We start from the raw sequence: 15,520 nt of genomic DNA on the forward strand, positions 1-15,520 counted from the left end.
TATATATATAATAGAGAGATTAATAGGCAGGCAGACAGACAGATAGATAGTTTTTTAATGATTTTTTTTATTTTCCTGTGTGTCAATTAGAAAAATAAAATGTGGTTTAAGAAGTACAAACTTAAATATTTTAATTGTCAAGTGTTTGTTTGTGTCGTTTATTAAATATGTTTCATTTCTACATGATAATGCAATTCATAAAAACAAAGAAACCTTAAAATCTAGGACTCCTATTCGAGATCAATTGCCATTTTTTCATAACTTAGACACTCAGATTGAAATTATCATAGCAGTTATCTCCCAAAGATGTCTGAATACTTGTCAATAGGGAGCCATTGACAAGTACTCTAGGTCCAAATTGTGTAGTGTACAGCTAAGTTCAAAGTGTGGAGGCGGAAGTTTTAAAACGTTCTGCTAAAAAAATAACCTTTGGAAGACCTAAGATAGCAAACTGAGAACTAAGCTGCTCTGATTCAACGCTCTCCTGATGAGCCAGCTCTGGACAATCTGAGGCGTTTCTGCCTAAACAGGAAATGGGCGGAAACCGTCTCTCAAAGGGCAGGAAGGCATTTTCTTCAAAGCTAATTGAGAAAAAGAAAATGCAACCTAAGATAAACTCTTTAAAAAAAACTTTTAGAGCTTTTTAACAATTGTTTTCATTAGAGCTTGTAAGAGGAATATAAATGATCTGGAGAATGAAAATAACCTAGAGGCATATTTTCCCCAGAGAGACTACACATAAGCTCTACAATAATAAAGAAACACTTCCACTTATTGCGCTCTCTAAGTGGCGTCAACGTTTTTATTCTCGGAGTTTCTAGTTTCCATCTCAACACTCCTACTGACTACAAATAAAACACCAAAGTCCACCCCCGTTTCAGGTTTGTATCCCCGTCACTCCCTCATTCAACTGCTCCATCTTCATCTGGGCTGCCTTCACCTAGTAAAGTCTTCTATTTGTAATCCATCTTTACACCTCCCACCTTGTCCCTCTTTGGTTCCATCAGTTACATCAGTGTTGCCACTAGGAGAAAAACCAGGCCATCTGACACACGGATAGAATCAAGGCTGAGAGGAGCTGCCATCACTTGCTCTGCCCTTCAACTCGTGGAAGAAGGGAGGAGGAGGGAGGGGAGGAGACAAGTTAAACATGAGAGGGATGAGGAGAGATTTGATCGCTTGCCCGGGTCACTCGTTCCCACATGGGCCTGACCATGTAGGCAGATGGCAGGCTGTTTTCTGCGAGTGTGTGTGTGATGGTGTGTGTGTTCACTGAACCGTCTCAGTGGAGAGGGACTGGTTTACAACAACGACAGCTGTAACTGACAACACCATCACTTTTCATCAACTCGGTTTCTGCAAATCAGACACACTGGCAGCCGAGACGACATCACCACTCAAGATGGAAAAAAACAAAACCCCACAAACAAATACTTAATTTTTCACACCAGATAAAAGAGAATATATAGTCAGAGTTTATATGCAAAAACCGAGGAACACACCTATGCCCTCACTTTATATGAATATATATACCAACTTGCCGATACAGTTTAAAGTGTTGTACCCTTACCGTAAATCTTCTGGATTCCCATCAGGTCATCCATAGGGAGCTTGAAGTTGTCTGTGTCCATGTACTGGTAGAACGGAGCCATGATGGCGGTGGGATCGTTGGAGTGCTCGAGGCCCAGAGCGTGGCCAAGCTCGTGGACGGCTACCAGGAACAAATCGTTACCTGGGAACAGAAACCAGAGGAGGGATTGATTATGAAGTAGTTTTGCTGCCACTGGAAGTAAACTGGTGTGTAGAATTTCATAAGCAAAAGATGGTGGATAAAAATCTTGGCCACACTTAGGAGTTTTTTTCTCGGTTACCATCAGCTGGTCATGCTGCACCTGTTCTGGTCGGCACTGCCAAAGTAGCTGGTGCAAATTGAGCAAAACTGTTCAATTGCTGTACTGGCCAAAAAAAAACCCAACAAAACAACAGGAAGAGTTTGTGGTAAAAAAATCAGTTGTTGTGGAGAATTGTGTGGGTATGGCGAGTGGGGTTGGAAGACGCGCCAGCAGCACTTTATATGTCTGCTGTATGGGACCACTTTGCATTTAGAGTGACCTATGATGACGGCGGAAAGAAAGTTGTGGATAAAAGTGCAACAGTGTGCAAGCATTTTGTAACACATTTTGTTTATGCTAACAGCAACACGACCAACATGTCAGCCTGAACTGACTTGACCACAAAACCTAGCCTCGTGAGACCATCCTGATCTCGCGAGCTTTTAAGATTTCACTCGCTAATCAGTCTGGAGACTCTCCGTTGAAGAAAATTTGGAGCCGTTCACCAAACGAATGTCCAATCAGCGTTGGCTTTGAGGCGGGTTGAGGTGTGACGCAACGAGAAGCGCGACATTTCAGTCTAAAGAACATGGCGGCTTCAGCCGATGAAACTAGCGTTAGCGTGGCTATTGAGCAAGCTTTAGCGGAATTACAGAGTATTTCTTCAATGAAAGAAGAGCAAAACACTGCTCTGGAGGTTTTTCTCAGAGGAAAAGATGTTTTGCTCTTCTCCCGACTTGTTTTGGCAAGAGTAGCTTGGCTTGTGGTTGTGTTTTCGTCGTCGGTCTGTTAGTAGGTCATATGCTTCGTTGATCTGATTGGTTTATTTGGCCCGCCTATCACCAACATCGGCCAATCAGCTAACCAGTATTTTCGCCCATTCCCAAAATTACTGCAACAGAAGGTTTCCAGATGGATATGCGGAGCAAATCCATCTGGCGGAGTCAGGTTACACAAAACCGTGAACCGAATCGAACCGTGGATTTTGTGAACCGTTCCACCCCTAATATATACACAGTAGAAATTATTCAAAGTGGCCCTTCCTAGTCAAACGCCAGCCGAATGGCAGCCCAATCCCCTGCAACTCCCAGTAAAATCCCCTGCATGAACCTAACATATGTTTTTACTCTGACCCCACCCAAATTTCACTGGATTGTGATGCTTCTCTTCAGATCGTAATGTCCATCCACAAATCACGGCAGAAAGAATATTTTATTACAAAGATTGATGTTTAAAAATACACACAAACATATACACACATATATATATATATATATCTTAAGCTGGCAAATGAGGTAAGTGTAGGGATGTGTAAGTGTAGCCGTTGAACATTTAAATTTTGCCCCACCACTGCCCTCCCAACTCCCATCTCTCCCGTGTTTTTCCCTCTCTCTATCCTATCACACGCGACAGGAATGGAAAAGAGCATCACTTATTCATGGCAATTCCTGGTAAAAGGAGGCACTTATCGGCTGCAGATCTGTCACATGAATAACACATCAGCGGACGGACCCTCCCATTCAGATCACTTCGTAGCAGGTAGAGAATTTACGGACCCAGCCAGCTCACAGAAATGGCTTTCATTGTGATGCTCTGAGTGATTCTTGACTCTATAAATGTCGGCGAGTTTTTACGTGTTTGATAGGAAGTCCTCTGCAACCAAAAAGTCCTCAATGGACAAGAAAAGCTACACAAGCCTTTAATATCGAACAAGCATGAAGATGTTGCTCATATCAAACAAAGAGAGGCAGAGATCTTTAAAATGTGTAATAGCTGGGAAATATTCAGTGAAGTTTAAAATATCAAGACATCTGGCTTTTCAGAGAGAGGCTGTTATTCACCATTTTTAATCAAGAGTGACCACAATGCAGAACATTTCTTTCTGACACATTAGCCTCAGAACACTGATAGAAAGATAAAACCAACCCAGGAGGGAAATAAGTTCCATGTTTAAAAGGAAATTTTGAAAAAAATGACAACAATTTAGTGTAAATGTTTCTTATCCGATGGTTTCTTATCCCAGAAAAAAAAAAAAAAAAAAAACTCCTTTGTCTTCCAATCTGACAGGTTTGCAAAGAGTTCCACTTATAATTTATTTAAGGTTAGAGACCAGATGTATAGGCTATAGGATGTAAAATTATTTTTACTATAGAATCACACCTAGGTGTGGGTCAGTGTCAGGCATCAGTAAAGTACAGCCATGCTTTCTAAAGGGTAACAAAATCTACTTTATATTATCGATGTGGTAGCAAAAACATAAAGAAGTTGTAGGAGGGTTGGGAACCTCCTCTCAGCTGTTGCTTAAATATTTTATCTAGCTAAAAACTGTGATTTTTTTTTTAGGTTTACTATCAAAGCACCACCCTCTTTTGTACAGTGGGGCTTAATGTTCTGATCCACCGCTGTGGTGAGAGAATAAGGAAACCATGAGACAAACACGACCTCTGTCTCTTTTTGGCTTCAGAACTGGACACATTTTGTCATCATTTTTATCCAATTAATCATCCATTACTTTGCTCCTGTTGACCAATGTAAGGGTTTATCTAACATTACATTCATATAAAATAAAGCGACTAATCAAAGTTTCTCTAGATTAGAGGGACCAGAGCGATAAAATGCCTCCACCTTACTGCTCACTGCCAGCCAGGAGGTTGAAAACCACTACAAAATCAATCGAGCTTTTTACAGAGCACACTTAGCTGATATATAGGTCGACAAAGGAAGAGATTAAAGCATAAGATAGATTTAGAGCAGCTAAAACATTGAAAGTCAAGAAAATAAAATCTATTATTGAACCAGCCTTATGCTATCAATTAACTGCAACTAAAACCAATTTAAAAGATACGTCTTTAAAGGTCCTATATCACACTCTTCAGTCTTACAAAGTTAACTATTGGCATATATAAAATAAAATACAGTACCACCTTTTGTAAAATTTAGTATTTACCATATTTTCTGGACTATAAAGCCCACCTCATTGCAATGCAATGCCCAGTAGTTTTTTTGAAAAACGTACATATATACTGAAAGCCAGTATATATGCACAATTCTCTAAGCCTCCCACCAAACCTGTAGGGGGAGCTCTACATATCAGCCCTAGAGAACAGATGAAGAAGAATGCCAGCTCCTGTTAGCTTGTTGTCTCGCAGCCGTAAGAGCTTTTAACTGTAAGATAAAGCTTTATTTCAGCTCAGCAGGAGTTGAGCCCAGTCTCTTCATTGATTCAGCAGCTTTAATGCGACAAATGTCAAAATCTGTGAATTGGGGACATTTGTTCTCAGTCCTGCCCACTGCTAGCATGTTCATTTTCTACATGAAAGTTAGCCCCGTAATCTTTCATTTCCAACTTTGACTCCCCCCCGGCGGTTAGGGAAAATTTGACAGAACAGCCGCGCCTTCTTATAAGCCGCATGGTTCAAAGCATGGGAAAAAAGTAGAGACTTAAAATCCAGAAAATACAGTATTTGTTATATTTTTATTTTAATGGTGCTATTCATCAAACCCAGAAGAAAAAAGCGTGCCTGTGACGCAGCCTCTCCCCTTGCGGGTGCGGGCCATTTCATGACCCTAATTCATTAACCTAATTGTCTCAAGATTTGTTAATTCACAAAACCCCTAAATACAACTTGCCAGAAGCCAATAGATGAATTAACCTCGATAAAGAAATGTTTTGAACCATTGAAATGCAGTGACGTGTATTTCATCAACCAGAAACAGCAGGCTGATGTGAAGCTAACTCCACTATTCAGTCTGCTTTAGCTATAATATCCTCAATTTCTTTAAAAAGAGGGTCTTTCCAAACCCTTTGTGGATTGAAATTTTTTTGCAGGTTCCACCGGACTGGATTTGGGACTTTGATTCATCAATTAACTCTGGTAGTCATGAGAGAAATCAAGGATTTGTTGTTGATAGTTGCTACTGCTGCTGTTATGGGCTAAATCTCAACATGGTAGGCGGATGCTACTTGGTGATTTACCCAATAAGCTTGAAGAAGTGTACCGAATGTCCCTCCCTTTTGCGAACAGATACCACAGGAGAATTTCCAGACGGCTACTATATAGAATTCAAATTGAACGACACGTATGAATCTGGCTAATGCCCGGTTAGTGGCTGCTGCTCAGAGAGAGCGGGCACGATCATGATCAAGGAATATAATCGTCAAAAAGTTGATAATTTATGATATTTGCCAGTATTAACATTATTATAATTTTTTGTGATTTTTTCTTGTGTAAATATTGAGTGAAAGTAACTCTAAATAAGGTTGGAATCAGAACCCTTATATGGCCTGTTGCAAAGAAAAACAGCTTTGGATGGAAATGGCCAATAAAAGCCATGGATAATATCTTTTTTTATGTATTACTTTCCATTTTTAAAAGTAACCCCAGTGCACATAAACAACAGCACTGTAAAGCCTGATTCTTCACGTGCTTGGGTCACATCAGTGGCTTCCAAAAAAGATTGATGGGCTGCCTCTATCGTTTTCCATCGGGGTCTCGAGTCAGCTTCAGTGTCTCATGGGTCAGCTCTGAGGTCAGCTTTGTCTCTTCGTTTCAGTCACTTATGCAGCTTAAAGTGTAGACAGGATGTCACGTCACCCCCCCGGGGACAAAACTACAACTAATTATTGACTGATAGGTTTACAGCATAGACATGAAGAGCACAGAAGGGTGAGTAGTGGAGGAGGGGAAGGGAGGGAGATGAAAGGCACAGAGTGAGGGGATTGTATATAAGAGAGATGAAGAAAAGTTTATGGAAAAAGAAGCCGATGAGTGGGAGAGAAAGATTCTGGAAAAGAGACTAAGAGACAACGGTTAGGGTAACGGAGGAAAAATGGCACTAGGTGTGATATTACAGTAAAGAATAGAGGGTTAGAATGAGTAGAATGAGGTTCCTGTGTTGGTGCGATCAAAGAAGATGAAGAACATGAATTATACAACCGTAACCTTTGACCAATGCATTTATAGCATCACCCTCCAGTTAGGAAACCCAAAGCAGAAAATAGCGACCGCATAAACAATGCATGATAGGAAATACATCGTGCAGCCACCGGGGTCCGGTGTGGCAACCCACTCAAACACAGTTCACTTTTGTTTACTTGTCATTCGGAGGCAAAAGAGCTTATCGCACGGTGATTCATCATCCTTATATCTGCTGGTTTAGCATAAAATTAGCTTCTATTTAAAGCATGGAGCTATTTTTGAGGAGGAAAAATGGTGAATAACCACCTCTGGGTAAATTGATATTGTGCGGTTTATTTTGTGTTACGTAAAGTGGGCAATGATCACAGTGGCGGCCCGAGGCAGCCGTTGAAACTTAGCTCAGGATAGGTCAAGGTTGTTGTTAATGAGATAGTGGAGCTGAGACGAAAGCAAGAAAGGGAGAGATAAAGAGGAGGGGAGATGGAGTAAAGAAGCTGAAGATTTATGATCACATGTACCTTGCTGTGCCTCTCCCCGCCGGGCTCCCAGCAAAGTAAACAGGACTTTTGATTAGAAACCTGAACCCTCTGGTTGGCTGGTCTCCATTATTTACCAGCTCCCTGTGCAGGCTGCTGGTGCTGCTGGTTGAAGGGTCGCCTGTATGACAGGACTGGATATGAGACATAACCGCGCGCATAACAACAAAGAGGCTCACAAATCACATGCAAGGGCAGTGATAACAGGTGCCTTCAGGTGCCCGTAACATGCCTGACACTTAACCAAGCTGGCCCCCTTGGCTCACCTGATTTATGGCATTAACAAAAAAAAAACAGGGGCTGCCAAACAGGATAAAAGAATCCACCATCCTTCCATTCAAACACCTAATGTTATACCATTTCTTTTTTTTTTACTCCAAATCTACCCACTAAGTTTACAACAACATTCCCGCCAAGTGGCTTTACAATCAATTGAAAGACCCTAAAACAAAGTAACCACAGCTTTTCCTTTTGTGTCTTGTGTAAAGACGGCATCCAGCAGAGGCGAAGGATCTAATTCCTCCACGCTTTTTTGTACAGAAGCAGCTTCAGCCGTTACTCCGCTTGTTTCGCCCAAGAGTTAGTCAACATAAGCAGCTCCTTTGTTCCAGAGGAGCTCAGATGTTTTCCCTCATTGTTCGGCTCCCACAGGTCCCTCTGCAGCCGACACCGTGCTTTCAGGAGAGCACTTGGAGAAGCCTTTCAGTCTTAAATCTCTTTTTCTTTCTCAATGCTTCTGATGGGTTGATGGAGTGCTTCACTTGGCTTCATATAACCTATAACATTTATTGTCATTTCACTGCAAAGCCTGCAGAAATACAATTAAACCAGCCACTGTGTTTATGAGATTGTTGAACGGATAAATGTAAAAGAGAAATGGCCGAATAGAGAAAATAAAAAAAACTGTTTATGATAAGTGGTGGTAGTATTATTGTGAAATATTGCGCCTCAATAAATCCACCTTTCAGGAAAAAGAAAGTGCTCAGCAGCGGTGCGTTTGCGGTTGTGAGTGCGGCCTGTGGCAGGAGGATCTCATGATGACGCCTATATTTGTCCTATATGGCAAAGCCGCCTTGGGCAGCAACCCTATATCAGAAACCACCATTTAACTAAAGGAAGGTGTTTTCTTTCACATCTCTGATGCATTTTCGGAGATAAGAAATAATTTTTCCTTGTGGCTCAGAAATGTTCAGATTCACTTTTTTTTTTTTTTATCTACTTTGACCTTTTCGTCCATAATCTAATGAACAAATGATTACAGATATAATTCATTTTGACCTCTGAGCAGCAAACAGTCTTTGGCAGTTTTTTTATCTCTTACCTATTTTCTATTTAAAAAAGCTCTTTATACGATTATGACCCTTTTGTTAAGAAGTAGCCTGTAGATTTAGTTTTTCCTTTCTTTACTTTTTGGCAATCTGGGATAAAATAGACATCAGCTCAATTAAAGTTGGGGTCAAATTAGGAATTCCCTCTGAAATTAGTAACATTAGTTCCACTTTAGAAAACAGAAATCAGAATGGTTATTCATCTTATTTTTGAGAAATTACTATATTGTCTGTGAGGCCAATTCTTCCTTTTTTTCTAGTTATAGTTTACTATAGAATGCAGGAGTTATCTTTAAACGTTCTTGTCTAACATTTGTCTGATTTGGACTATGCATTAGAACAGATAACTGAGCGTGAGGAAGTTCCTATAAATACATGTGAGTTTAGTATATGCTCTTTCACCAGAAAGAAGAACCTGGTTAAAGCTTAAAACACAGAGACCAGGAGTATTAGAAAGGACGTCATAAGAAGTCAGAGCAAACTTGACCATGGAGCAAACTGGGGATGTGTTCTGCCATGTGAGAAGGAAAATCGGATTCCAGAGGGGGCAGCCCTCACAATGAACCACATAGAAAAGTGTGTGAGGGAGCGCTGCACTGCACTTAAAAGCAGCCAGAGGATCTCAGCACAGTGGTCTGTTGCCTAACTCATAGGGGGCCCGAGGATATGGACTCTACTCGCTGGCCAGCCAGAGTCATGGGCCTGATTTGACAGAGTGATCATTGTGAAGGATTCAGCTCAAGTACCAAAGTTAAATTTTGATCCTTCCATTTCCAACAAACTTGGTACATTTTCTCAAATGAACTTTGAACCCTACCAGCGATTCAGATGCCACCTTTCTCCAAAGAAAATATCCTAAATATCCTCAGATGATCTGAACCAGTAGAAAGAAAATGGAAATTTGTTTTGTTTTTGAAGAAACAGGCTTCTTTTTTTGTAATTTCTCATCTGAATGCGTACAGAGTACTAGAAAAAAAAGGCAATCTGTTGTTTCCTAGTCCGCCTGCCGCCTCACTCTGCTCTGTCGAAACTTTTGAGCGACACCTGTGGTGCCAAATCTATTACACTTAATTCTCAAGAGCTCATCAAAACAAAACACCAGTGGATGAGAGCAACATATGCACACCGGAGAAATTATTATTTACAAAGACTGCTACGGATTGAAATCTGGTGAATGGATGCTGCCAGCGGTTTAAGTATTGTCCATTTCACTTCTATTGTAGTAAACAAATTAAAAGAAAAGAGCAACACAATGCTACAAGGAAATAGGCGGCTTTTACTTTTCACATATTTTCAGGTTTAGCAACAAAGACAGGCATGATTGGATGTTTATTCTGGACCATCACTCCATTAACTCTACGGCTAGCAATCATTGATGGATAGGTGAATGTATGCCAATTAACCCTGAATAGGGTCTCTTTACAGAAACACAAAAATGCTGAAATAAATGGCCTGAATACACAGAATATCTAGGTACCATAATTGCTGCCAAGCTTTTAGTTTAGGTTACAATCATTTAAAAAAATAGAATCTGCAAGAGAAGGTTTAAAGATTAGGGAAATGGCAAAGAGCCCTTCCAACATCAAGTCAGAGCTCATCATCGAAGAATATTCAGTGCAATAGAAACATTAAAAAGATGGACAGAAATTAGAGGAAGGGCTTCATTGTTCTGTGGCTTTTGTTTGTCCAGTTATTATCATAAGAGATTTGTGCAATATGTATTTATTTCAACATAATTGAGTTTTTTTTTTTTTTTTCATTCAAGCATCAGATATGAATTTTCTTGTTGGAATTAGGGAAGTTTTATTCAGAAATCTGCTCTTTACTTAGAATAAATATAGCTATATGCAACCACTGCAAAATGTATCAAACTCTGTTTTCTGCATTCATAAACACACTTAAAATAGCAGCGGTCTCTTGAAAGGCTTCCTCTTAGGCTGTCGCTTTCAGTTTGTTCAATGATGTTAACACATCTGCTGCTTTTAGCACTCCCAGATCAACTGATGTTTCAAATGTTTCAGCTACAAACCTTTTCTCCTTAAGCTCTCTCTGCAGTAAAATGTTTTTATTTTACTTCCTTCATTATAATACATTTTAAACATACATTTTAACTAAGGACACACCTATCAATCTACAAGCTGATTGATCGGTCTTTATTTCCTTAATTCTGGATGACGTGTAAATTATACTTTCGGTTGAAATCTGACTTTTTCCAAAAATCCAGTTGAACTCTGCAAAGGTCTGATTTATCACAGTCTATGTTCTGAACTTGTCATTTCTATTTGTGATTACTACTTCATCCAAGTTTGTATGATAGCCTCAGTAATACTTAGTATTTTTTTTTCATTGAAGGTGTATTACAACATTATAAAACTGGACTGTGTCAGTAATAAAAATCTAAACAAAAATGGTATTGGCCATCATTGGAATAATAATTGAACTTTATTGATCTCCCATTGGAGAAATTCTCCTCTGCATTTAACCCATCCCCTTGGGGAGCAGTCTGGGGTTAAGGGTCTTGCTCAGGGACCCAGAGCGGCAGTTAAGCTCAGAACCTCCGGGACTCAAGCGCACTATGCACTATGCCACCACTCCACTAACCCTAACCCTGAATCGACTGGTCAAACTTTTTAGAAATTGGCCAGAAAACAATCAGTTCTTCCCTAATTTTGACATTAGCATCCTGAGAGTTTGCAAAAGTCCTTAAAATGCAAAAAAAAAATGGGCAAAACACGCATTTATATGTAAGTGATACTCCTTCCAAAGTGGGAAAACTGTTTTTTTTTTTTACATAAATAACATCTAGCCTTAGGAGGTTGTTTATGCCTTTCTTTTTGCTAAGCATCATCACCATGAGGCCCTGACAGCATCTGACTGACTAGTAGGAGGTCTCCCCTGGTGCATGCAATGTGCACCTCTGACACTCTATGTGTGTGTGTGTGTCAGTATATGTGTATCCATTTGCGTGGGAGGAAGAGAGTACCACCGCCCACATGGAAATTTGATGCTGCCAGTGGGCGGCCATCTATTTCTAGTGGCGGGCTGGTGGTGGGTGGGATGCACGGTGATATCTTTGCTTTTGTTTCTCCGCACTTCATCTCGTTTTCAGCGGGGTAAAAGTGTGAAAGCAATGATCTAAATTCATTTTGTTTCTCCCAAACTGGCAGTCAGAAAAAAAAAATGTTACGCAACTCCTGATGATATAGTTGGCCACGATAACTAAGGTGTTAAAAACGCAAGTATCTGGCAAATTCAAATGGAGCAACGAGGATCAAAGGGTGTTACCAAATGCAGTCGGTTTTGTCATAACTTAAAAAGGAAAAAGGTTTATATATCGAAAAAAAATTTGAATCTAGTCAGCTGATATAATTCTGGAAAGACCTATGTTAAGTATGATAAGGTAAAACCAGCTAATGATGTAAAGTTTTCCATCTAAATATAGATTTATACAATCAGAGTTCACCCAGTGCCGCTGTAAAATCAGGTATCTATTACTGTAGAGAAATGTTTTCCACTGATATAAACCTTTAAACATATTTTTTCTAACTGTGTCCATTAGGATATTTTCTTTTGGATAAAGCGTTTAGTAAATGCAGTGATTTATTGAAAATCTCATACCCGCCCATACTGGCTCGCTTATCCTAGTCTGTTTTTAATAAACTCAGAGATCTGCATCATACGTTGTGTGTTGCTTTCTATGATTTAAACCAATCTGGTGGGAGTTTTTACCCGTGGTTCACACAGACTGTGAACTGTGTCTGCTCTGTCATCCGTCCTGCAGCGCGGCTGTCCATACTGCTTGAGTTCAGGCATCCAGAAATCCCTGCCGTCTTGTAATGATTCGTTTTACTCTCCTTGTTTCTGATGTCCTTTCCCACTCATCGGTTTTGTTGCTGTTTGTTTTGTTTTTTTAGAAATCTATGTATTTTCCATTGTCATCCACCAGTTTAAGATAGGGGTGTAAATCACACCCATCATGGCGATTCAATTCAGTATCGATTTTCTAACCCAACGATTCGATTATTTTCGATACGCAAGAAAACACCGCGATACGATTCGATTCAATTAATTGGCTCATTTTTATTTATTTTTTTTACACCTTACAGGCTAGACAATGTTTCAAATTTGAAATAAATCAATGAAAGCTGTAATATTGTTATGCATTTTTTTTTAGAAACAACAGCAAATAACAGAAGTAGAAGAGTTGCATGCAAAAATACTGCACAAAATCAGTGCAATGAGTGCAATTCAATACCTCGACTCCAGACGTCCCCGCCCCCTCCACAGACGCTCCGCTGCACCTCTACCAGATTGTAGCTGACCGCAGACCGTGCCGCAGACAGGAGGCCGGCTTGTTTTGTTTTTATGACTGAAATTGCGGAAAACAACTCGCGAAGTTTGACCCGCTATAAGAGCGAGGTGCGCGAGAACGCTGGGACCCATTTTCGACCTGGATCTCTGCTCTTTTTGGCCCTCATGTCCCTCCGTTTAAACTCGCCCCCACTTCCTCATCGCCTCGGCCGTATCTAGACCCACAGCGTGTAGCACAGACCACACTTAACCCAAATATTGAGCATAAATCAAAAATGTCTGTGTCAAGCTCACTGTGACAACCTGCTGTAAGAGTATAAATAGGAAGCAAGGTAGGAGGGCAAAATAGGTTTAGCGCCACCGCAGCATGGGAGGGAGAATTACGCCCAGGAGCAAATGGATAAAAATAGACCGGAGGGAAAAAATAATCATGAATCGATACTCTTGCAGACATATCGATGCATCGGATCGTCGGCAGTTGGAATCGATGCATCGATACAAAACGATTATTATTTACACCTCTAGTTTAAGACTATCTGTGTCTTCAACAGGCAACAGAGGCAGTGGGAATTAGAACATTGAAAGGAACGACTTATTTTTGGGATGAAGGGAAAATAAAAATTCATGGAGTTGTAAGTCAGTTTTGATGCATTTAGTTAATATTTAATTATCCAGCCTGCTGATCAGTAGAAATCTGCCAAATTCACACCTTAAGCTAAAAACATACTCATAATCACAGAGTTGTTTTAAATATACATATTTCCATTACACATAGCGATGCTGCATCATTCATTCAGCTATCACACATCTTCTTTAGAGATAAACTCCATGACTTTGCTCCTCAAGTACCCTTGAAATGTTTGTTTTGCTTGCCTCCCTTCTCTCTTCTACCTCTGTTAATTTAGCCATCTGTACTGTTTCAACTGCCATGCTGGATGTTGTCAACTTTACACATATGTTTCCACTGAAAGATGCAGAGCCAGCCTGGTAGTATGAAAAGTATTTCATTCTCCGAGTTCATTTCCTCTGAGAGGTAAAGAATCGCAGGCAAAGCGGAGCAGATTGAGACAAAGATAGAGAGTGAAAGGAATAAGGAAGATTAAAAAACTTTACTGTAGCAGCTGAAAGATGAGTCTTCCTGAGCGCCACCACCTGAAAAGAATGAGGATTTATTGCCTCTGCAAAGGAGGTGATTAAGTTGGATGACTGCCGAGCTAAAGGATGAATTTGTGTGAATTTATTCCTTAACAGATCGCAGCCAGATGTGGATATAGGGATTTATTCCTTCAACTTTGCAAGAAGAAGGTTTTATATATCATTATAACAATTATTCAGTGACTGTCACATAAAAGAAAGTCCAGAATTATCAATCCTTTATAAAAAATTAATTATAGGAAGAGTATTTTTACTAATAATAAACAGAATGAAACAGTTTCAATGAATCTTTCATCTTTATCTTAACCATAAATATAAAGATATTGGTCTCATATTGGGATTTTTTATTTTTTTATTTTAACAAAATTTGCTGTCATTGTATTGATTCTAAACTGAAACCCTTTAATACGATAAACAAAGTTTTCTCCATGGACAAACTTATAACTTTCCTCAAACGCCTTAAATATGTAAATGCAAGCATGATGTTCTCTGCAACCTTCTTCTCTTTCTGATTAATTTATGTTGACTTAATGGCTTATCATATAAATTATGTATGTGTTTTACACTTTATTTCTGTTCTATTCGTTAGTAAACTTAAGCATTTTTGGGCATTTATCATAAGACCGCATGACTAGAGGTACAGTATTCTATTACAGCAATGAGTAAAGAAGGAAGTGGTTTCCTTGGTGGAGGTGTGGAAAGAAAACAAGGAAGAGTCTAAGAGCAAGTGTGATAAAGTGCTAAAATATTGAACGCCGAGAAGGATAAAACATGAGTGGCATTCATAATATGAATATGAAGCTGGAGCTAAAGCTGCAAAGTTGAACAATGTTTTAATTGTGCCAGCAGATGGCCACGGCATTTAGCAATGTTTATGTTGCCTGGCGCAAAAATAACTTTCAGGCTCAAAAGGACTAAGTAAACAGCAACAGGGCGAATGCTTCCAATGTAGTGTTTTATCTTAAATAGTAATTAAATAAAGGCATAGTGTGTGACAGTGGCCCTTTAAATACTGAATCTCAATAACACTTGAACGTGCAGAATTCATTAAATATTTTGAATGATTTGCTAAAAATATTAAAAATAATTAGATGGTTTAAAGTCACTTAAAAGATGTTGTCAATTTAAAATAATCAAGCTACCGCTACAGACGGCTGCAAAACACAGAATGTTACGGAAGCAAATCATACCTGAAATATATGTCGCCTGGCGCAAAAATAACTTTCAGGCTCAAAAGGACTAAGTAAACAGCAACAGGGTGAATGCTTCCAATGTAGTGTTTTATCTTATGTGTTTTAAATATAGTTATAGTGTGTGACAGTGGCCCTTTAAAAACTGAATCTCAATAACACTTGAACGTGTTGAATTCTGTAAGTATTTTGAATGATTTGCTAAAAATATTGCAAATAATTAGATGGTGTAAAGTCACTTAAAAGATG

At 39.5% G+C, this 15,520-nt stretch overlaps 1 protein-coding gene across 2 annotated transcripts in view; it reads right to left on the reverse strand.

Annotated features, from left to right (window-relative positions):
• Positions 1-15,520, reverse strand: part of mmp16 (matrix metallopeptidase 16) — a 96,723-nt gene that overhangs the window by 31,125 nt on the left and 50,078 nt on the right. For both annotated transcript variants that reach the window (XM_015391257.1, XM_015391258.1), the window contains one exon: positions 1,571-1,732. In XM_015391257.1, coding sequence (XP_015246743.1) covers positions 1,571-1,732 — 162 coding nt within the window. The remainder of the gene's footprint in view (positions 1-1,570; positions 1,733-15,520) is intronic.

This window comes from Cyprinodon variegatus, unplaced genomic scaffold, assembly GCF_000732505.1.
Source record: "Cyprinodon variegatus isolate N-32 unplaced genomic scaffold, C_variegatus-1.0 Scaffold533, whole genome shotgun sequence".
In the NCBI taxonomy this organism is placed as follows: domain Eukaryota; kingdom Metazoa; phylum Chordata; class Actinopteri; order Cyprinodontiformes; family Cyprinodontidae; genus Cyprinodon; species Cyprinodon variegatus.